The sequence below is a fragment of the Emys orbicularis genome, chromosome 4 (assembly GCF_028017835.1).
Source record: "Emys orbicularis isolate rEmyOrb1 chromosome 4, rEmyOrb1.hap1, whole genome shotgun sequence".
In the NCBI taxonomy this organism is placed as follows: domain Eukaryota; kingdom Metazoa; phylum Chordata; order Testudines; family Emydidae; genus Emys; species Emys orbicularis.
In genome coordinates this window covers 149,872,182-149,894,510 of record NC_088686.1, presented here as the reverse complement: position 1 = coordinate 149,894,510, position 22,329 = coordinate 149,872,182, and the positions used below count along the sequence as shown (strand labels likewise).

The following is a 22,329-nucleotide window of genomic DNA, read 5'->3' as shown; positions in this document are numbered from 1 at the left end:
AAATGTAGCCTTTATAGGGTAATAATGTGCAGGAGACAGTGGTTTTATAGGATTTAAATAAAAGAATCATCCAGACAGTGATGTAGGGTCTGGGTTCCTAGAACCAAGTCTCAGATTTTATTATTTATAAAGGTTAATCAAAGGAGCAGGGATAGAAGGAAGCGGTGCAAGCCCTGGCTCTAGTCAGCAGTCTTCTATATCTGACTGTGTCTTAGACCAAGATCATAAAGCCCAGGCCCGAGGAGAGGGCACAGAAATCTCTCTTGATTGACAATGGGGTCTGGGTCATGATGAGGGCTCCTAGGTGCTAAGGTAATACAAATAAATAATCATAACATGAGATGGACCGTCCCACCATTCTCCTGATTGCCAGCTGCACGCTCATTTGCAGGCAAGTAAAGCAACTCATTTGCCAAGAGTCTTTGGCAAAGGGCAGGTCCCAATGTACCATCAGGGAAGATAACTGGAGAGTGTAAAAATCAGTGATATAGTCCGAGAACCGCTGAGAGTATCTTGATTATAACCCAGCTGAGCATTAACATGAGAAGCAGTGACACCCACAGAACTTGAATGAACAATGTTTCTGAAAGGTTCTTTGAGTGACTTGGAAATTATTTGTGAAGGTGCTGGACTGGACTCAACACTTCTACTATAGGCTTCCTGTGTGACCTTGGATAAATAATTTCTTCTCTCTGTCTCAGTTCCCCATCTGCAAAATGTGGATAATACTTCTTTAGACCATCCAGCTGTTTAGATTGTAAGCTCCTTGGGGCAGTGCCATATGTGTATGCACAGTGTGTAGCACGATGGGCTCCTGAACTCAGCTGATGTCTCTAGGGGCCACAGTAATGCAAATAATAAAATAATAAATAAGGTCTTCTCGTGGGAGAACTGGTCAGTCTGTTTTCTTCTCTGTTACACAATCACAAGCTGTGTGACTATGACAAGTTTAGCCCTGGGTGTTTTGAGCTGTACTAATTTTAATTCAGATTCTTTTAACCCCTTCCCCAATAAATAGAAACAAAGCCAGCAGCTGGGCCCATTACAGACCCAGTGCTGTCTGCTCCCCCTGTTGCCCAGGCAGCACAGTTCCCCACACGGCTGAGTCCGAAGCTGAAGTGTGATGTCAGCATACTGTGCTGTACACATTCCAGGTGTTTCTTTAAACAGGAACAGCTCTTTAATTCCAATATTTGCTAAGTCAAATAATATCAGGGAATAATGTCAACATTTGCCAAGTCAAAAGGGCATGATGAATAATTCCAGGAATTATCTCCTGGTGGCACAGACTCTAAGTTCTGCATTAGCTTTCTGGTACTTCAGGGTCACTAAAGTTAATGCTGGCCTTCAGCGTCACCTGTTTCACTGAGACTGCTCTTGGCTGCAACTTTAAATAGTTCCATATCTGATCCCTCCTCTCCTTTTAGAGAAGGGACTCTGGTTACAGGGGGATATAGAGCAGTAACATTTGTGTTAGGCTGTTGTGCAGCTTCACTCAGCCGCCCACACTCCCTCACTGCAGCGAGTTACTCGGGGCTCCAACAGCTTGTAGCAAAGATGCCACAAGTGAAAGTTGCAGGTAGGTCTAAAGAAAGTCAATGAGGTGAGCAGCCAGAGAGTGCTCTTTGTCAACTGCAAAGTCTCTCTTGATGTGCCCATTATGTCTGGTGATGCAGATGGCAGCAGCCAAACCTTACAGGGGGTCTCTTGCTTTTTGTTTGGGGATAAAGAGGCAGCTATATGCTATATTGTAGATGGCACAGACACAAGGTGAAAGCCTGGCCCCACTGAAGTCAAGGGGAGTTTTGCGGTGGATTTTAATGGAGCCAGGATTTCACATAGAAGATGTACAGGGTGATAAGCCAAATAAGGGAGACACAGGGCTGCAAATAAATGCACTGAATTAAATGGCCAGGTGAGTGGATTCCACCATGCAGAAGACAAAGCCAGTGGACAGGTCCCCACAACTAGGACCTGCTGAGCATGTAGAGAGGTGATAAAGCAAATTGGGTTCAGTCCTAACACTCAACTTGCAACTGTGACTGATGCCAGCACCCCAGCTGAAGCCAAATGTCTGGATGTATCATGAATGCATCTGAAGAGAGAGAGAGGGTCGGCAAAAAGAATTGGGGCTACTGGAGATTCCCTGTTGCTCTGTCTGGCAAGTAGAGAAGCAATGTGCTCCTGCAGATTTGGACACTGAGTGAAGCTGTGGTGCTCTACTCACGTTAAACTAGCAAGAAATGATTTGTGACTTAGGAAGAACATGGAGCAGAAACGTGAAGGGAGTTTGCAGCAAAGGTAAGGAGCTGACTTAGTAGCTCAGGACTGAACATCCTTTCTGCTCCTCCATCACTCATCAAGCCTCCAGCATTCATCAGACCAGCCTTCCTACCAAGTGCTACGCTGGGTCTGCCCGCATCACAGGTATACCGAGGTGTGTAAGGCTGTTGGATTCTAAGGCTGTGTTAGGTTAATGGCTCAGCGTACTGTAGGGTGACCAGATAGCAAGTGTGAAAAATCGGGATGGGGGTGAGGGGTAATAGGCACTTACATAAGAAAAAGCCCTGAATATCGGGACTGTCCCTATAAAATCGGGACATCTGGTCATCCTAGCGTACTGACACAAATCCCAATTGCTTGGGACAGGGAAAAGTGAAAGGATCCTCTCTGAGTAACCACACCCAGCAGCCAGATTCAAACTGACTGTGTCAAACAAGTGTCTGGCATTGCCTGGCCTTGGGCAAGAACAGAGCAGCCTGTAACATGGCAGATAAGAGGGAGCAAACAGAAGAAAAGAGCTGGGAATGGAACCTGCAAGGCAATAACTAGGATCCCCTGAGACTTGGCAAATTATATGAGAAGTGTGATTATACATTATATAGTATACATTGTACATCAATAATTGTGGATGTGTGCAGGGATCCCAACATGTGGATTTGTGGGTCTCACAATCTGTGCTCAGTTCTACAGACTGCACTAGTGACAGATCATTAGTCCAGATGATTCAGACTAAAGGGGATGGTGGGGCTCTGGTATGCATCATCCAGTCTCAATGACAGGAGAGTAAACTTCACTAATCTCATCCCAATGTGAGTGGGACAGGCGGTGAGCCAGAATTACCTAGAACCAAAGAAAACATTAGGTGGAATAGAAGAGGTCTGGGGTGTGTCAGAGAGGTACAATGTGAGAAGGACTGGAGCCAAAGGAAGTTGGTAGGAGGGGGTAAAGGTCATTAAGGAAGAAGTACTGGCCAAGGAATTCATCTGATCCAGGTTCACTCTAATCAGAAGTGTTCAGCAAGCAGCAGCCAACCAAAGGCAGCGGGTCAGGCCCCTATGACAATCAGCCCATAGAACTTGTTTGCTCTATAGTTTGAATTCCAGATCAGGTGTTTCCACACTCCTGCACTCAAGGGCAGGCAGCACAATCCAGCACAGGATGCCAGAGCACACAGTTAGCAGAGACTCCTTGAGCTCAACTTTTTATATTGAGCTCTAGAGAGTATAAAGCTAACGAAATGCCTATTGTCAATTTATTTTCAATAAAGATAATAGCTGGAAATTTGCTGAATATAAATGACAGGTATTTCCCCAATACCTAACTGTAATCATAACCAGGAAAGCAAGCCCTGGTGTGAACTATGTTTGAAAAGTAGTGGAAGACTGGTGGAACATCTGCCTCCAAAAACATTTGGTGAAAGAACATTCCCACCACATATGATCAAAGTTGCCCCTTCTGCTATTCCTCCAGCAGCATATCATTCTGAGATGTATTAATAGGAGTGTTGTGTGTAAGACATGGGAGGTAATTGTCCCACTCTACTCAGCACTGGTGAGGCCTCAGCTAGGGTACTATGTTCAGTTCTGGGCACCACACTTTAGGAAAGATGTGGACAAATTGGAGAGTCCAGAGACGAGCAACAAAAATGATCAAAGGTTTAGAAAACCTGATCGGGGGGAAAAGTCTTTTCTGGGCATGTTTAGTCTTGAGAAAAGACGTGGGGGGTGGGAGGGGTTGAAAACAGTTTTCAAATATGTTAAGTGCTGTTACCAAGAGGATGGTGATCAACTGTTCTTTATATCCACTGAAGGTAGGACCAGAAGTTTAATCTGCAGCAAGGGATATTGGGGGTTAGATATGAGGAAAAACTTTCTAATTCTAAGGATAATTGGGAAGAGGCTTCCAAGGGAGGTTGTGGAATCCCCATCGCTGAGGGTTTTTAAGAACAGGTTGGACAAACAGCTGGCAGGGATTGTCTAGGTTTATTTGTTCCTGCCACAGTGCAGGAGGCTGGACTTGATGACATCTTGAGGCCCCATCCAGCCCTACATCTCCATGATGCTATAAACCTGAGTTTCTCAGACACCAAATCAAAAGCACAAGCTTGTAGCAATATTCATTTCTTTACCCTCCCCTTGCTGAGGCACAGGCTGTGGGAGTTTCTCACAACCTTTGTTTCTCCCATTGGTGGATCCAGAACAATTTCCAGACCAGCCAAATCGCTAAAACATCAGCTTCTTGTTAGGAGCCAAAGGAGTCTCTGCTAACTCTGTGTTCTGGCATCCTGTGCTGGATTGTGCTGCCTGCCCTTGAGTGCAGGAGTGTGGAAACACCTGACAAGGCTGCCTGGGTCTTATTTGATGAGTCAATGTATTCAATAATTATTCTTATATAATTCTGAATAGGCCATGAGCTAAGTGACGATTATGGAGTGCTAGCTGTCCCATCTCTGGCTGGCCAGAGGATAGACTCCATTAGCAAAAGCTGCTGCCTTGGAGGATCCCAGCTCTTCTCCATCTAACCCTGCTCAGATTCTGTTATCAAATGCTGCTCTCCTCAGATGGACATAGGAAAATCCCGGACCAGGTTTTTAGATAGAGCTTTTGCACAGAACTGAGCTGAAGTTGTTGATGCAGATTTTAGGCTCCATGTAATGGCTGAACAGCCCCCAAATAGGAATGAGATGTTTGCAACACAGTTATTTCAGGTGTAGCATTAAGGCAACCTTGTAAAACAGTCAAAGCAGAATTTGTATGTGTAACTGAGATATTTCCTATCACTGCAAAGTGACACAGTGCACTAGTCTAGTGCAAACAGAACAATTTAGAATATTTGCCACTGAAATAATTCTGCACATTTTTCTGCACAAATGCTAATATTGATGGGAGGGAGAAGCATCTGGGATCTTGTGAGAGCTGATCATCTCTGTTTGTTTTTATTTTACCTCCAACAGCAGAAGAGAAACATGAATATTACTGGCCCTTTCTTGTGTGGCTGCTGGGGTATGAACCAGACAAATTATCACTGGAAATAGCCAATAGACAAATGACCATGGCAATATGTTAACAATCCAAGAAGCAGCCATTTCTCAGCAGTACATGCCAGGAACCAGCCTGGACCACAAGTAGAATTGGTTTCCATATGTTTTGACTGTCTGGCTGTTTACAATCACTAAAGCTGCTATTTGTTATTAAACGTTTCCTTAACAGTTGGTGTTTTGTAAAGTTCCAACTTGACCCTTAACTCCTTGAGCCTGCAGCTCAGGCCAGTGGAGAGGCTGGGCCTCCATAACTTGGGGTACGGTGACCAGATGTCCCGATTTTATAGGGACAGTCCCGATTTTGGGGTCTTTTTCTTATATAGGGTCCTCTTACCTCCCATCCCCTGTCCCAATTTTTCACATTTGCTATCTGGTCACCCTAACTTGGGGTGATATCTCGTTCTCTGTGAAACGAGCAGGACTAAAGGGAGAAAAATTTCGGTTTTCTCCCAAATCTAACAAGTACCTCACTTCTCTGCTGTATGACTCATGCTAACCTAGCATTCTCTGGCCACCTCCTGCTCTCACTGCAGTCAATCCACAGACTTGACTGGGACCAAGACCGGAGCCTTAGTCTCCTTTATCCAGGTCAGGGGCCCACAATGCGCAGCCCCTTGCACCCTCCCCTTCTACCGTGGACATGGTGAGGACAAACTGATAATCTACAAATGCTGGGAAACACACACCCTGTGTCCCCAACTGCCAGCATGATATGAGCAGAGTAGTGGTTCAGAAGTTGCATTTATTCTGATAACGAGAATGCAAATAGCTACGACAACTCAGTGCATCCCTCAGGCTCACGGCAATTTACCACTGCCTGGCCCTTGTGTCACATAGATCTGGAGCTGCTTACATAGCAAAACCTGAACTGCTGAGAAATGGACACAACTCCTGAATTTGCAGTGACGCTGCTGCTGGATGCAGAGTTGAGCATGAGCCTCTTTGCCCCAGGATCTTGCAGTTGCCTCAGCAGCCTTCTCTCAAGGGTGGAACCTTAGAGCTGAAATTCAAATGCCAGGGGATAAAATGCTGCTGCCTCCCTAAGGCCATGTCCGAGTAGAAGCTGTGGGTTCAGAGCAGGAACTCCCCCAATTCAGTTGTTTCTGTCGTGCAGATGGGGCCCAGTCCTGGCACCTCATCACCTGCTCGTTGTGCTTCCATGAAGTGGTGTTGCATGTGCATATCCCCAGCATAGGCCATCCTCCAGCCTTCTGCTCATCACAGTTCACATCCCTCCTGCCATACATGACATTCATGGGCTGCTCAGCTCACGTTCACGGGCTGCCCAGGCTCACTGTGGGGCGGTTAGGTCCAGGGAGCATTCACTTTCTGGAGCTGTTCCAAAGTGTCTGTGCCCTGCAGGGGGCCGTGCAGGAGGCCAGGCGCTGCTTCAACCCCCCAGAAGTGGCTGAGTCCTTGCTAGTGCCTTGCAGCTTTAGGTGGTATGTCAGTTGTGCATAGTTATGCTGGCCTCCTGCACAGGCCTCTCTCCCTTCCAGCAATCTCTGGAGCTGCACCTTGAGGGATACAGGAGCTCATTGGTTTGGCTCCCAGGTGGCTGTTTCTGCATGCTCCGTTGTTGCTATAACATCTGGTAGCTTAAGGAAACCCCTTTCTAAGGTGCCACAAGTACTTCCCTTTCTAAATGTAAGCGGAGGAATGGTTCTGCTATCGTGGGGAACTTTCCTGGCCTATGTGGTTGCCAATTTTGGCTGGACATATTCCTGGACAGGGCAAGCCTTAGGGGCGGGGCCACCAAGCAACTGCCCGGGGGCTCCATGGGCAAGGGGGCGCCGTGCAGCAGCATAGAGGTGCGCACTGCCGGTTTAAAGTCAGAACTTGCTCCTGGCTGACGGGAGTGCCGCGTAGAGGGGTGCCCAGATTTCTCCCTGTTTCCTCCTGGCTGAGGAACGGGGTGGGGGACAAGCAGAGATGCACAGATACTTCCCCCAATGTTCCTCTGCGCCCTGCCCCAGGGGGCTGGGAATGGGGGAGCGAGGAGCAACACCAAGCACTTACACAGCCCAGGAGGGGAAAGTGATCTGGATGCAGGGAGCCATGATGCTGGTCCTCGCTTCCCTCTCACAGCCCCCACGGGTGCGTGGAGGAGCAGTATTTGGGGGCGGGGGGGAGAGCAAGCAGTAATGCCAGCTGCTTCATGCATCCAGGTCAGTTTTCCCACGTGGGCGCAGGAGAGGGGTTCAGGGCTTAGGGGCAAAGGGGGCACAATGCACGGGTTCGGGTGCAAGAGAGGGGCAGGGGTTGGAGATGCAGGCAGCAGGGGAGTGCAAGGGTTGGGGGTGCAGGCGGGGAGTCCATGGGGGCCAGGGACAAAGGGGGGCACCAAAATGCTAGTTCGCCCGGGGTGCCATTTTACTTAAGGCCTGCCCTGTTCCTGGAGGTTTCATCAAGACAAAATCTTTAATGGAAAAATAATTTTTAATTCATGGAGACTCCAGGGCAATCCTGGAGAGTTGGCAACCCTTGTGGAACTGGCTAGCTAAAGGATCTAAGTCCTTGCTCCCACTCCCTTTACCCAGGAGCCTGCCTGCCCTTGAGGGTCCCCTTCCTCCCTCCCGTGGGGCAGAGTCCTCGTAACCCCGACAAGGCCGGGCCCAGGATCCCTGGGGGGTTGGACCCCCAGTCTCGTTGTGGTCACTTAGGACAGTGGCTAGGGTGTCCCCACGGCGGGGTGCTCTCTCTGCCCTGGCCACGTCCCCGACCCACTGCTCATTACATAGAGTTCAAAGCAAACACGACTGATTAAACAGCAACCAACAAACAAAATAAGGCAGGGACGCTGCGGGTGGGCTGCCAGTTTTCAACCGAACACCCGGTTGAGAAAGGGCCCTCCCCGGCCCGGTGAAAATGAGCGAGTGAGTGAGGGGGGGGGGGGGGATGGAGTGAGTGGGGCGGGGCCTCAGAGAAGGGGCGGGGCAAGGGTGTTCGGTTTTGTTTGGTCAGAAAGTTGGCAACCCGGGGCCGCCCTCAGGCTCTAGGTGGCAGGGCCCTTCCCCCCAGCGTTGCCCCCTCCCAGTCCGGCCTGTGAGACCCCTTGGCTGGTGACCTCTCCCTGCGCTGGGCCCTCTGCCTGGGGTCCCCCCTCGCGCTCCCCAGCTGCTCACCGCACTCGGCTCCGGACGGCCCCAGCTCCTGCCTCAGCGCGGCTGCGGCTCTGCCTCCAGCGCAGCTCCCCGGGCTGCCCCTCTGGCCGGCGCGGCTCTGCTCCCGGCCCAGCTCTGCTCTCTGGGCTGCTCCTTTCTGGCTCTGCCCCCAGCCCAGCTCCGGCCCCTGCTCTCCCCTTAGCTCGGCCCTGCGCTGCCTCAGGCAGCTCCAGCCCACTCGGAGGACGGGACCCCAGCTCCTGACTCCCTCATTGGCCTGTCTGCCCTGTCAATGGGGCTGATCTGGAGCACTGACCTCTCCCCATTGGCCCTGGGGACTGTCAGTCTCAGGCTCCTGATTTCTCATTGGCTCTGCCCCTTTCCTTTGGCACTGGGTGAGGTGCCAGTGCTCCCTTTGTGCCATTACAAATAAAGCACTGGCGAGGGCCAACTAAAAACCCTACTAAGTGCCAGTGGGCGGCCAGCAGTCCCCTTACCTAGTGCTCCCAGCCCCATGGAGCGAAACAGGCCAGAAACCCCAGTGGCCCCAGCCTCGCCCCAGAGTGTGGAGCGCAACCGAATGGCAATGAGGTGTCTGGGGCAGCCAAACACCAACGCCATTCATCCCCCATTTGTGGAAGGCCCTGAATGGCACAGAGTAGGGCCACCACCAAATCATGTCCATGGCGCTGAGCACAGGCACCAGCTCTCCCAGTTCAGGCTGGATTGTCTTTAGCAAATGTTGGGTCCCACCTGCTAGACAAGGTCCCTGGAGCAGCAGCAGGGAAACTCCTGCTCTCCCAGTCCTACCCCCAGGGTCAAGTGAATATAAGAATAGCCACCCTGGGTCAGCCCAGTGGCCCATGTAGCCCAGTGTCCTGTCTCTGACAGTGGCCAGTGCCAGAGGCTATGAACAGAACAGGGCAACTATCACATGCTCCATCCCCTGTCATCCAGTCCCAGCTTCTGGCAGTCCGAGGCTTAAGGACACCCAGAGCATGAGGCTGAGTCCCTGACCATCTCAGCTAATAGCCCTTGATCACCCTAGCCTCCATGAACTCATCCAGTTCTTTTTTGCACCCAGTTGTTCTTTTGGATTTCACAACAGCCCCTGGCAATGAGTTCCACAGGTTGACTGTGCATTGTGTGAAGAAGTAATTCCTTATTGTTGTTTTAAACCTGCTGCCTAATAATTTAATTGGGTGACCCCTGGTTCATGAGTTATATGAAGAGGTAAATAACACTTCCCTAGTCACTTTCTCCACACCATTCAGGAGCGTATAGTCCCCTGTCATGTTCCATATACCACTTGGGAAGCAGGTCTATGTCCATCTTCAGCCTCATCACTGCCTCCATCCTACCTTGGATGCTGTGTGTAAGTGACATGCGGAGAGCAGCACCCAGCTGGGGGGTCAGGAAGGGGCTTGTGCTAACTCTCACTCCCCTCCTGTGTGTTCTCCCACATGCCAGCCCCTTCTGGGTCCACCCCCACTCAGTCCCCTGCCCATGGACTTGTTCCCCCCTCAGCCCCAGCCTTCCCCTCGGCTCTGGACCTGCCCCAAGCAAGCATTGCCTATGGAGCTGGGTGAAGTCAGGACTAGGGTGACCAGATAGCAAATGTAAAAAATCGGGACAGGAGGTGGGGGTAATAGGTGCCTATATACGAAAAAGCCCCCAAAATTGGGCCTGTCCCTATAAAATCGGGACATCTGGTCACCGTAGTCAGGACAAGTCTCCAGCCCCACTTAGCCCATGACAGGCCCTGAGAAATTAGCATCAAGACAACAGCTGTTCCCTTGCTCCCCTGTCCTGGGTGGCTGGGACACGCAGTCTTGCTGGGAGATGAAGTGCAAGCAGAAGGGACCAAAGATGTAGCTAACAGCTGAGTTTGGCTCTGCCAGATGGGTATGGGGGTTGGAGCACCTCATCCTGCTGGGTGGGAGGAGTCCTGCCTGGTCATGGGTGGCTGGGCGCAGACTGGCCAGGTCACCAGGGCACCTTCTCCCTGCAGAGACGGATGAGGCGATGCGCTGCTTCGCTGAGAAGGTCTTTGCCTCTGAGGTGAAGGACGAGGACAGCAGGCACGAGGTCTCACCTTTTGATGTGGAAGAAATCTGCCCCATCTTGCACCATGAAATGAGGGAGCACATGATCCACCAGGAGACCACAGCCACGGCTGACAAGCGGTGAGAGCTGGGTGAGGGGCAGTAGGCCTGGGGCACTGTGGGGAGGGACAGGCTGAAAGCTTCCCACCTCTGACACCTGCCCTGGCCCTGCTAGCCCCCAGCTCCGGCCCCTGCATGCCCTTATACCAGGAGACGAGGATGGAAACTTTAACTATGGCTTGGGAATATCTCAGTGAATTCTCTGGGACAACCTGGGCTGGCCACTGTCTGTCTGGCCTAGAGGTTCCCCGGCCATGGCCATGGAGAGCCTGCTGGGCAGCTCATGCTGTTTGTTTCCAGGTGTTTCATCACATTACCTGCCCCCAGCACACACTCCTCCATGGATGCTGGTGTCTGGTGGCCCCAGGAGTGTTGTCTTAGGGGCTGGGCCCACAAACAAATCCCTGTGGTAAGAGGTGGGTACTCCCCTGTGAAAGTGTTTGAAAGCCCTGATTGACTCCGGCCATCCATCCATCCAGACTGTCTGTCCAGTCGCTCTGTGCTGCAGGCCTCATCGTGCTGCCTGAGCATCGCCCACAGGCTGGTGCGTTGAGCCACTGCTCCCCAGAGACGAGCGCTGGGTTGGGCCTCGAGACCAGGGGCCTGGTCCAGGCTCCACCACAGATGCCCTGTGTGCCCTTGGGCCAGTCACTTAGCTTTCCCGACCCTGCCGCCCAGGGGGCAGAGGGGCAACCCCCACTAGTGACTGTGAGGCATTCAGAGACTGTGGTGACAAGGGCCATGCAAGTACTCAGACAGCGTCCAGTTATTCCAGCCAATAATCTAGGATTAGTGTTGAATTAAAAATTGCAAACCCTGCTATGGCTGGAAACATCACGGAGCTCTGACTCCTGGAGAGCCAAGTTTGTGGGACCAAAGCTTCTGCTGCAGCCTCTGCTCCCCCCACCTTTTGGCACACCTGGGACAGGAGCTGGAACATGTCTCTCGCCAGCCATGGCTTGACCCAGGGAGACAAACAGCATCTGGGATGGCCGAGGCATTGGATTGTACTGTTCTATCGGTGCAGACAGCCCGGGTTTGCACTGAGACAGGAAAGGACATGCTGCTAATTGCACTATTTCCCTTTGAATACCTGGGCATAGTCCTTTGACCCCTAGCGCTGGGCAGGGCCCTGCCTTGCCTGCAGGGCACATGGTGCTGCCAGTGCCCAGGCTGAGGTGGTCCCCCCGTTCTCTGCAGGAAGAAGCGGATTTCCCTGAAGACAATTGCACTTGCTCTGCCCATTGCTGAAACTTCTGCAACCAAACTATCCACCATTGAGGAGTTCATCGCTGCCTCGCCACTGTACCAGTCTGTGCCTGACTTCCAGCGTGTGCAGATCACAGGGGACTATGCCTCAGGGGTAAGCGCCAGCGTGCCTCGCTCCCTCCCACGTCTTAGCGCCATTTCCTCTCCCGGTCTCCCCCTCCATGCCCTCTGCCCTCCTCTCTCCTGGCTCCTGGGAGCTGGGAATGTGCACGTGCGTGCCCCTTGTTTAAATGCATAGGAGAGGCCACTTCTCCCAGCTCAGTCTGGGCAGATGGCAGCACCCTGCTAATTCCCTAGTGATCCCAAAGGTGCAAGCCAATGTATGTGGCAGAGAAACTCATGGGCTCTTCTCTGTGCGATGGCTGGGAAGGCACAGGGCCCTTGTGGCCCCTCAAGAAGAGATGCTGCAGGGTGGCAGATGGAGCAGTTGCTGAGACCCCTTAGTACCTCCCTGCATAGTGCTCCAGCCAGTCACCAGGGCAGAGCAGGGGGGCAGAAATGCAAGGCTGTGACTGTGCATGCGCTATGTCTGTCACTGTGTGAATTGCATGCACACACCTGGTGCGGTGACTGCCGGGCCCATGCTCAGCATGCATTCTGCCTGTGGAGAATCACAGAGAGGCCCCTTTCACCTCAGCCCCCACCATGCGCAGGTGCAGCCCCGCCCTTCTGGGTCAGCTTGGGGCCAAGCAGCAAAGGCAGGGGCCATTACAGGATGGCGTGGGTTACAGGTTCTTCTGGCAAGACACTCCTCGGTGCACTGAGATGGCCGCTCCAGCATCACTCCCTAGCCGTGGTCCCAGCCAGCCACTGCAGCTGCTGGGTGGCAATCCCCTGCTCCTGTCGCTCGCCAGCGCCCTGGCCTGACCTCCCGGGGCTGCCCACACAACACTTGCCTTCTGCAGTAAATTAGATGTGCTGATGATATGCTGAGTCAGATGAAATTGAAGCGGGACCAGCTTGTGCTCCTAAAATAGCCCCTGCAGCACCCTAGGCTGCAGCTTCAGAGTGAGATGTCAGACAGCAGCTGGGAGTTGCGCTCCAGGACAGTGCCCCTAATGGCTTGTCCTGGCCTCTGGGGCTTTCCTTCTACCTCAGCAAGGACCTTTCTGAGCTGCACAAAACGCTGTCAGCCAGGCTGAAAGGGCAGGGCTTGGAGAATGGCTGCCAGGCTGCCTGTTTGGGCCATGCATGTGGGGGTGGGCTCCAGGGGAACCCAGGCCTTGCCTTGATTCAGCTGTTCTCCAGCACGTGCACAGCGAGCGTGTCTGTCTGCGCGTCCCAGCAAGGCCAGGAGCTCCCACAGGCCCAGAGCAGGCCCCCACATGCTGCACACACCACTGTCCTCAACAAAGAACTTTTGCAGGTCACAATTGAGGATTTTGAAGTCGTCTGCAGAGGCCTCTACCGGGCTTTGTGCATCCGGGAGAAATACATGCAGAAATCGTTTCAGAGGTTCCCCAAGACCCCGTCCCAGTATCTGCGCAACATGGAAGGCGAGGTTTGGCAAGCCGAGGATGGGCATGCCCCAGGTACCTAGCAGCCATGACTTCCAGGGTAACTCACAACCAGCACAAACAGGAAGCCTTTGAAGAGCAGCTGGGGAGCCCAGGGCTGTGCAGGCGAGGGGGTGTCCCCGGTAGCAGTGCCGGGGGTGCTGAACCTGCATCTATCTGGAGGAAATGACTCCTGTTGTTGAGGCTACAGGAATGCAGCCTCACGCTATCTAGCTTGGAACCAGTCTCCTGCAGAGACTGACCCCATGATGTGGGGGGAGTGGAGCCCCTCTGAATGCCCTAGCTCTCTGCCACGCATACACTCGTTCGTTTCCGTGCCCCAGATCCCTCCAGGGCTGTCAGATCTCCGCCAACAATTTGTGTCTCTGGGCAAGCCGTGCTCTTGCTCAGGCTTTGCGGGCCTGGAGAGACTCAGCAGCCAGAGAGCTGGGATGCCGGCTCCACCACCAGAGAGGCAGGGAGCAGCCCAGGCACTGAGGCAGGGAAGGGCCCCCAGAGGAGCCCGTTGGCGGCAGCCGCCTGTGTCTGTCTGGGCCCCATGCTGGGCAGCCATTGGCCTGGCCTTGGGTTCCAGGGTGGGCTACCTGTGTTCATGCGCAGGCCGGCGCTGACTCTGCCATCAGCCCCAGAGTACAGCCGTGTGGCAAAGGCTGCCCTACCAGGCCCATTGCTCACCTGCACTCTGCCTTCGGGACAGTGTTCACCCCCCTTGTGAAGGAGGGTGAGGACCCTTTCCGGTCGGACAATCTGCCCGAGGACTTGGGCTACTGCGTCTGCATGCAGGGCGGTGTGGTCTACGTCTATGCTGACGCAGCGGCTGCCAGACGAGGGAAGCCCAAGGACCTGCCCTACCCCAACCTCGAGGACTTCCTCGATGACATGAACTTCCTCCTCGCCCTGATTGCACAGGGACCCATGTAAGTGCCCAGCCAGGCCCCCGCCCTGCCACACAGAGGGATGTCAGGGGACCCCAGTCCGGCTGTGCTCCAGCGCTGCCAGGGGTTGTGCACTGCAGAACTTTGCAGCCCTCAGGCAGGACACCAGCTCCCACTTCAGTCAGAGGGGCTGGCCAGGCCCCCAGCAATACCTGCCAGGCCCCTGGTGCCCAGAGGAGCCCAGCCCTGCTGCAGGCCTCCATGTCTGGGCCCGCTCTGGGACTGAAACCTGGCCTGGAGTAGTTTGGCAGGTTGCTGCCACTGCCCCAGCCGCTGGCGCTATAGGATTCAGGTCATTACAGCAGGAATTTCATGACATGTGTGAGCTGCATGGCAGCCGTGCCCTTGTTTGCCCCACCTGTAGCATCCCCAGGTCCCATGCACTCAGCTGGGCCTGAACGCGCCTGGGTTCTGACCCTTTGTCTCTGTCAGGAAAACCTACGCTCATCGGCGCCTGAAGTTCCTCTCCTCCAAGTTCAATGTGCACGAGATGCTGAATGAGATGGAGGAGCTGAAGGAGCTGAAGAACAACCCTCATCGGGATTTTTACAACTGCAGGAAGGTGAGGGCCTGGGACAGACGCACAGACATTGCTGGCCTGTCAGATGGGCTGAGCCAGGGGCATGCAGGCTCTGCCTTGACTCCTTCCACCATAGGGCAGGTGGTGCTCAGGCAGCTTTCCCCATCCCGCACCTCTCTATGGGGCAGCACAAGCTGTTGTGACCCCTGAGCAGACCCTGGGTCGCCCCCGGAGGTGTGAGCGTGCGGAGGCGTGGCTGGGGTGCAGGCACAGGGAGTACCCCCCCGCTAGCCCCCGGTGGTCACCATCGCTTACTGGGATCCAGGCTGATGTGCTCCTTGATGCCAGGGCAGACTTGCCATGGCTGCAGTCAGTGTCAGCAGCATTCCGTTCTATGGGCCTGGCTGCCCTGCCTCCTCCCCACCTGGGCCCTGGCTAGACCGATGGCTCCCCTCTGCCTGGCAGGTGGACACCCACATTCATGCTGCGGCCTGCATGAACCAGAAGCACCTGCTGCGCTTCATCAAGAAGTCGTACCGTGTGGACGCGGAGAGGGTCGTGTATGACGCCAAGGGCAAGAAACTCACCCTGAAGCAGCTCTTCCAGCAGCTCAACATGCACCCCTATGGCCTGACGGTGGATTCTCTGGATGTTCACGCTGTGAGTCTGTTGGCCTCTGCTATAAGACGTCCCATGCCTGCCTTCCCGCAGGGCCATGTCCCCACATGCCCCATGGGCACCCTCACCTACTTCTCCTAGGGGCACTCCATCACATGCCTTCTGTCACCCGGGACCCCTCCCCAGGCACATACTGCACCAGCTCTGTCCCATGGCAGGGTGGCCAATGCTCTTCTCTAGAATTGGGGTTAACCCTTTCCTCTCCAGCGAGGCCTTAGGCTATCGCATCCCGCCCCGTTAGGTCCATGAAGCATTATCCGCCCTCGGCTCTGACCCTGATTTGCACCCCAGGGGCGCCAGACCTTCCAGCGCTTTGACAAGTTTAATGACAAGTACAACCCGGTGGGAGCCAGTGAGCTGCGTGACCTCTACCTGAAGACAGAAAACACCATTGATGGCGAGTACTTTGCCACCATCATCAAGGTGAGCCGGGGGGGTGGGGACACAAGGGGAACCCAACGCAGCAGGAAGGAGCCTGTATGCCCACAGTATGCCGAGTTCCAGCCAAGTGAGTGAGGCACACGTGACCACCTGCACCCTTACGTCTGCAGGAAGTTGGCTCTGACTTGGAGGATGCCAGGTACCAGCACGCGGAACCCCGCCTGTCCATCTATGGGCGCTCGCCAGAGGAGTGGCCCAAGCTGGCCAGCTGGTTCAACAGGCACAGGGTCTACTCCCCCAACATGAAGTGGATGATCCAAGTGCCCAGGATTTAGTACGTGCCATGGGGTGAGATTCCGGGTGTCGGGGCAAGGCTGGCGGGAGCAGGAGCATCCTGACTTACTGATGTGGCAGCTGTGGGGCGTCTGTAGAGCGGCCTCGGGGGGAGGTGTTCTGTCCATGCTGGGGGCTGTGCGGCTCTCCTGCTGGAGGCTAATCCTGGTCTCTGTCCCCAGCGACGTGTTCCGGGCCAAGAACTTCCTCCCCCACTTTGGGAAGATGCTGGAGAATATTTTTGTGCCTGTGTTTGAAGCGACAGTCAGTCCTCAGGCCAACAAGGAGCTGAGCGTATTCCTGCGACACGTGAGTGCTGTACAGAGAGGCCTGGGCCTGACGAAGCGCTGACGGGAGGGGTGGTGCCTCTGGGGCTCAGACCCCACCACTATGTGCCACACTGGTAAGCTTGGCATTAGCACCGAGCCCTCCCCCACAGGTCGGGGAAGTCAGCCTTCCACCCTCCCTGCTCTGGCCCCAACCAGAGAAATGGGTTGGGGTTGGGAGGTGCCAGGAGAGGGAGGCCTGTGAGATGAGCGAGCAAGCTCGTTTCTGAGTTGTCTGGTGCTGGGCCATTAAGAGGGGCCCAGGCTAGTGGGTGGAGCCCGGCACCCCTCCTGCGCTGCATGTGCCAGGCTCTGCATGGGGTTCTGGGCAGGGTGGGCAGGGGATGTGCTGGGGGAGCTGGGCCCCCTCCTGCACTGCATGTGCTGTGGTGCTTGGGGTGAGGGCGGTGTCAGGCACTCAGTGCCGTGTGTCCTGGGTCGGGGAGATGGGTGTCCGAGGTTGCTTAGCCCATGGGGAGGGAGGTGACATCTGGCTTTGCTCACAGACACCCCCCCCCCAATTGGGAGAGCCCTAGGAGCCAGCGGAGGGCGGTGGGGCTGACCCACTCCTGTCTGCTCGTGCCAGCAGATCACCGGCTTCGATAGCGTGGACGACGAGTCCAAGCACAGTGGGCACATGTTTTCCACCAAGAGCCCCAAGCCGGACAAGTGGAGCCATGAGAAGAACCCGTCGTATACCTACTACCTGTACTACATGTACGCCAACATCATGGTGCTCAACAACCTCCGCAGGTGGGTCACCGCATGGGGGTATGTGCTGCTGGTGCCCTCTGGCGGGGACCTGGTTCACGGGCTGTGACCGAGTCCTAGTGGGGGCCATCTGTGGTCACTCAATTAGGGTGAGCTGCAAAGAATGGGGCAGACAATCCCCATAAAGCTGGTGGATATTCCAATACTTAGATTTATCAAGCCAGCATAAAACAGTTTCTTTATTACCTTACCGGTTACTCAGAAGTCCAAACAACACAGTTCCCTTAAAGCAGGGGTTCTCAAACTGGGGGTCGGGATCCCTCAGGGGGTCGCGAGGTTATTACGTGGGGGGTCACGAGCTGTCAGCCTCCACCCCAAACCCTGCTTTGCCTCCAGCATTTATAATAGTGTTAAATATATAAAAAAGTGTTTTTAATTTATTAGGGGGGTCACACTGAGAGGCTTGCTATGTGAAAGGGGTCACCAGTACAAAAGTTTAGGAACCACTGCCTTAAAGTAATCCAGTCTCAGGCCTCCATCTGGGTACCCACGTCAAATATGATGAAAATGTCTTTAAGTCTTATTTCATCATATAAAATAAAAGGTTCTACCAATCCCAAAGGATCAGACACATTACCTCCCAGGTTATTGAATATTCCAGATCTTACCCAAATACATGCTACAGACAATTCTTAATAACTAAACTAAACTTTATTCAAAAACAAAAGAGAGAGAGTAGGGTTAAAAGATCAATATACATACAGACATGAGTTCAATTCACTGATGTTCAGATTAATCGCACAGATGGTGAGCTTTGTTGTTGCAAAGAGCTCTTTCAGAAATAGTTCATAGGTTATAGTCCAATATCCAAAGATCATATTCAGGGCGTACCAGCATAACTGGGACCTCAGTCTTGCAACTCAAACTTCCCCTGATGAAGCCCAAGCAGATCTGAAATGACAGAATCAGGACCCAAGGATCTTTGATACAATTTCATGTCTTTTGACAAGTTGGAATTCAAAAGGTGATTAGCCTGACTTTGAAGGAGGTCCATCACCGGTACTTAGCTATAGAATTAATATAAGGCAATTTGCTTGTTCCTCCATCATTCACAGATTATTTGCTATACATTTCAAAGAGAGATGAATACAGACCTATCCCGTGTTTACAAATCATTTAAACGATAGGATGTTCTTTTGACCTCTGAATTTTCAGAATACAGCATAGACAGGGACTGTTGATTACATTGTGGACCTTACTCATACATATGTAAATACACAAAAACACAAACATTATCTCCCCACGGTGTCTTTTGAGGGTTATTTATTTTGCAGGATGTTTAACCCTTTCTAGCCATGCGTCACACGGGCATTGCGCCCCATGTGGAGGGAGGGGATGTTGGCTGTGAGTTGCCGCCAGCAGAAGCAGAGAGGGACCTGTGTTCGTGCTGTGCAGGTGGTGCTAGGACGGCTCTGCTGGGGTCTATGCTTCCATCGTGGAGATTGCCCAGTGGAGGAGCCCAGAGCCAGGCATTTCTGAAGCTTCCTTGACAGCAGGGAGACATGAGCGATTGTGGCAAACACCTGGGCTCAGCTGAGACTGTCTCCTTGCACCCAGTCTGAATGCACTAGGGAGAATAAAGGGCAAACACTGAGGCCTGGGGCTGGGCTGGGCTCTGGGGGTCCTGTCCCTGGGAGCGGGTCTGGCTGGGCTCTGGGGGTTCCTCCCTGGAAGTGGGCTTCCAGTTCAGCTTCAGCTCCCACCCAGCAATGCCCTTCCACTCCCTGCATTAGCCCCATGTTTAGGCACTGGAACTAGGGGTGCTGGGGGTGCTGCTGCACCCCCTGGCTTGGAGAGGTTTCCATCAGACACAGGGGTTACTGTATTGCTGTCTGTACATAGGGAACGCGGCATGAACACCTTCCTGTTCCGACCCCACTGCGGGGAAGCCGGGGCCATCACCCACCTGCTCGCAGCCTTCATGACAGCAGATAATATCTCCCATGGCCTGAACCTAAAGAAGGTGAGTGTGGGGGAGAGTCGCTTAATGTTGTTGTTCCACCACCACCACCAACGCTCTTATGAGCTGCATGGCTCCAGCGGTGCAGGGGGATGGTCTGGCCAAGGCCCTATCTTCACAGCCAATGCCAGTGGCTCTTGCTTCACACCCTCCCACTGGCCCTGCAGGGCTGGGGCCCGCACGCAGACATTAAGTGACTTGCCCAGGGCACCCTGGAGGTGTGTGTGTCAGGGCTGGCAATTTAACCTAGGTCTCCTGAGCCCCAGTCTGGTGCCATAGCCCCACCCCACATGACTCTTACACACTGAACTGTAATATGCTGTCCCATGTCACTCAAACGCAGCCCCCTGCCTGGAGCACCACGTGTTCCCCAGCACTGACATCCCTGCTCTGGGCCGTCTGCTTGGAGAAAATGCTGAGGAGGTGGGAATCTGTGCTTGCAGGGTGCACAGACCATGGAGAAGACGATTGGCTTAAGCCAAGGGCAAAGCCCAGATCTACTCCCCATGGATTTATAGGACGGTGACTGACCCTCCCCTTCTCAGAAAGCAGCTGTGAGCTCTGCCTCCCAGCTCTCTTTGCCAGGGCATGGAAGGGTTGGGCTGTAGGTAGTGGAGAAGCAGCAGTGTCTGCCACTGCCCTGCTCCCCACCTCTGCCCTGAAGACGGCCACGCTCTTCCTTTCAGAGTCCTGTGCTGCAGTACCTGTACTTTCTTGCCCAAATCCCCATTGCTATGTCCCCGCTCAGCAACAACAGCCTCTTCCTTGAATACGCCAAAAACCCGCTGCTGGACTTCCACCAGAAAGGCCTGATGGTCTCTCTCTCCACGGACGACCCCATGCAGTTCCACTACACCAAGGTATGGTGCCAGGGCAGGCCTGGGCATGGAAATACCACGGAGCTATTTGTACAGCACCCAGCACAATGGGGCCCTGCTCGGAGAGGGTCCTAGGCACTGCCATAACAGAGTAATGGGAATGCCTGCTGCGCCCCCCTAGGCACAGAGCTGTGCAGCAGGCGCTGGGAGGAGTCTGGCTGCAGGGCCAGCTGTTGGTGCAGCACTGTGCACGCTCCTCTCCCCCGATCTGATGCTCGTGTTCCTCTAGGAGCCCCTGATGGAGGAATACGCCATTGCTGCCCAAGTCTTCAAACTCAGCACCTGTGACATGTGTGAGATTGCCAGGAACAGTGTCTTGCAATGTGGTCTGTCCCATGAGGTACGTCTGTCTGTCTGCCACATCTCCCTGGGGGAGGGGCCATCTGCTCAGCAGTTTGCCAGTGGCCTGGCAGTGAGGATGTCCCTTCCTGCAGCTGTCTCCATGTGTGCATCAGAGTGGGTGGGGGAGCTGGAGGGATGGCTCTGCCTGTTCGGAGAGTGACACCTCAGACCTGGCGCTAAAGGGAATTTGAGACACAGAAGCAGCTTCTCTGGGAGACTGCAGAAGCCTGCCAATGCTAACCCGTGCACAGCACGGGCAGCCGGGATCCTGCAGCGGGAGGCTGTCCGAAGGAGATGAGGGCATAGATCCATGCAGTGCCTTTCATTCTGCTCCCTTGTCTCTGCCAGGAGAAGACCAAGTTCCTGGGGGAGAATTACCGTGAGGAGGGGCCCCAAGGCAACAACATCTGGAAGACAAATGTAGCTCAGATCCGCATGGCCTATCGCTATGAAACCTGGTGCTATGAACTCAACCTCATCGCAGAGGGGCTGAAAATCATGGAGTAGATCCCCAAACCTGCCTGGACCCTGACGCCTCCTCCACTCTGTCAGGGCCTGGGGCAGCCTAGAGCCCCACCCATGACTGCACTTTGCTTTCTTGTGGTGGCAGCACTGGGAGATCATGTCCTTTCTCTGTGGTGTTACTAGCCCTGGGTGTTCAAAAATCACTAGTCAGGCCCTGAAAATCATGAGATTTTTAACAAATAATAAAGTTGGCTTCTTTTTCTTTGCTGTGTGGTTTCTGGGTCACTTGGTGTCATGTTTTCAGGCATTTCTCTGTAGCCATGAGGGCTGGAAATGTACTTTTTGCAAGCAAAAGGTGAGAATCTCTCTTAATCACAGGACTCCAGGAGCTGGAGCTTTACGAAAAAATCAGATATTGTGAGTGGCGATTAACTCACCAGAGGTGGTAACACAAATTCTGCCTGTTCAGATATTCACAAATCGGAAGCAAATGACTCAGCTCCAGACTTCTACAAGTGCTGTATCGATGCTGTATGCGGAATAACTCCCAGCCCTATGACAGGCTATACTGCACCAGCCCGCATTGCGTGGATAAGCCTATTCTGAGGGAATCAGCCCTGAAAAGCTTCAGGCTGCCTGTCCTCTTGGCAAGTGCTGACAGTGAGGGGGCACAGGTCAAGGACCACATCAAGGCTATGCTATCTCTGTCCCTTGGAGCCCATGTAAGCAATAGCCCAGAAGGCAATGGAGCCCTGCATGGGTGGGAGTCAGGGAAGGGTGGAGCTGGCAGGCATCCACTCTCTCACACACACACGGGCATGTGCTGGAGGTGTCCTGAGCCAGTGACAGGAAGAAATTTGCTCTCACTAGACTGAAAGACAAATTGAGTAGCCAGTGAATCCCAGGTGGTAGCCAATAACTGGCCTAGCTCCCACTGGTCCATTTTTGTTCAGAAACTGTTACTCAGCATCCTAAGTGCAAAATTATTAAATTATTTCCTTGCCTTTGTAAGCCTCAGCCCTAGTTGTTGTTAACAGATAGCCTAATATCCCATCTATGAGCCGTCCCCACCACTAGTTTAAACAGCTGCTGTTTTCTCTCTCAGCTGTCATCAGTACACAAATGCCCTTTCTCTGTTAGTCTCATCTAGCTAGCTAGATTCTTACTTTGATCATGACATCACCATGACTTATGGCTGCATTGAGTGGGGACAAGAAATACAATTAAAAGGTAAACTGCAGCCAGAATCATATAAGCGCTGGTTGTTGCCTGGCTTCAGCCCCTACTATTCTATTGCAGTAGCACCTAGGAGCCATGGTCATGGACCAGTCCCCCACTGTGCTAGGTGCTGTACAAACACAG

The 22,329-nt window shown here is 53.5% G+C and overlaps 1 protein-coding gene across 1 annotated transcript; it reads left to right on the top strand.

Annotated features, from left to right (window-relative positions):
• The first annotated feature begins 1,557 nt into the window (after window positions 1-1,557).
• Window positions 1,558-21,009, top strand: AMPD1 (adenosine monophosphate deaminase 1). Its single transcript, XM_065403164.1, has 15 exons — window positions 1,558-1,579; window positions 10,439-10,613; window positions 11,793-11,955; window positions 13,228-13,393; window positions 14,076-14,295; window positions 14,746-14,875; window positions 15,299-15,493; window positions 15,803-15,934; window positions 16,063-16,226; window positions 16,408-16,534; window positions 17,141-17,304; window positions 19,165-19,285; window positions 19,969-20,142; window positions 20,390-20,500; window positions 20,851-21,009. The coding sequence occupies exons 1-15, from the start codon at window positions 1,558-1,560 to the stop codon at window positions 21,007-21,009; spliced, it is 2,223 nt and encodes a 740-aa protein (XP_065259236.1).
• The last annotated feature ends 1,320 nt before the right edge of the window (window positions 21,010-22,329 follow it).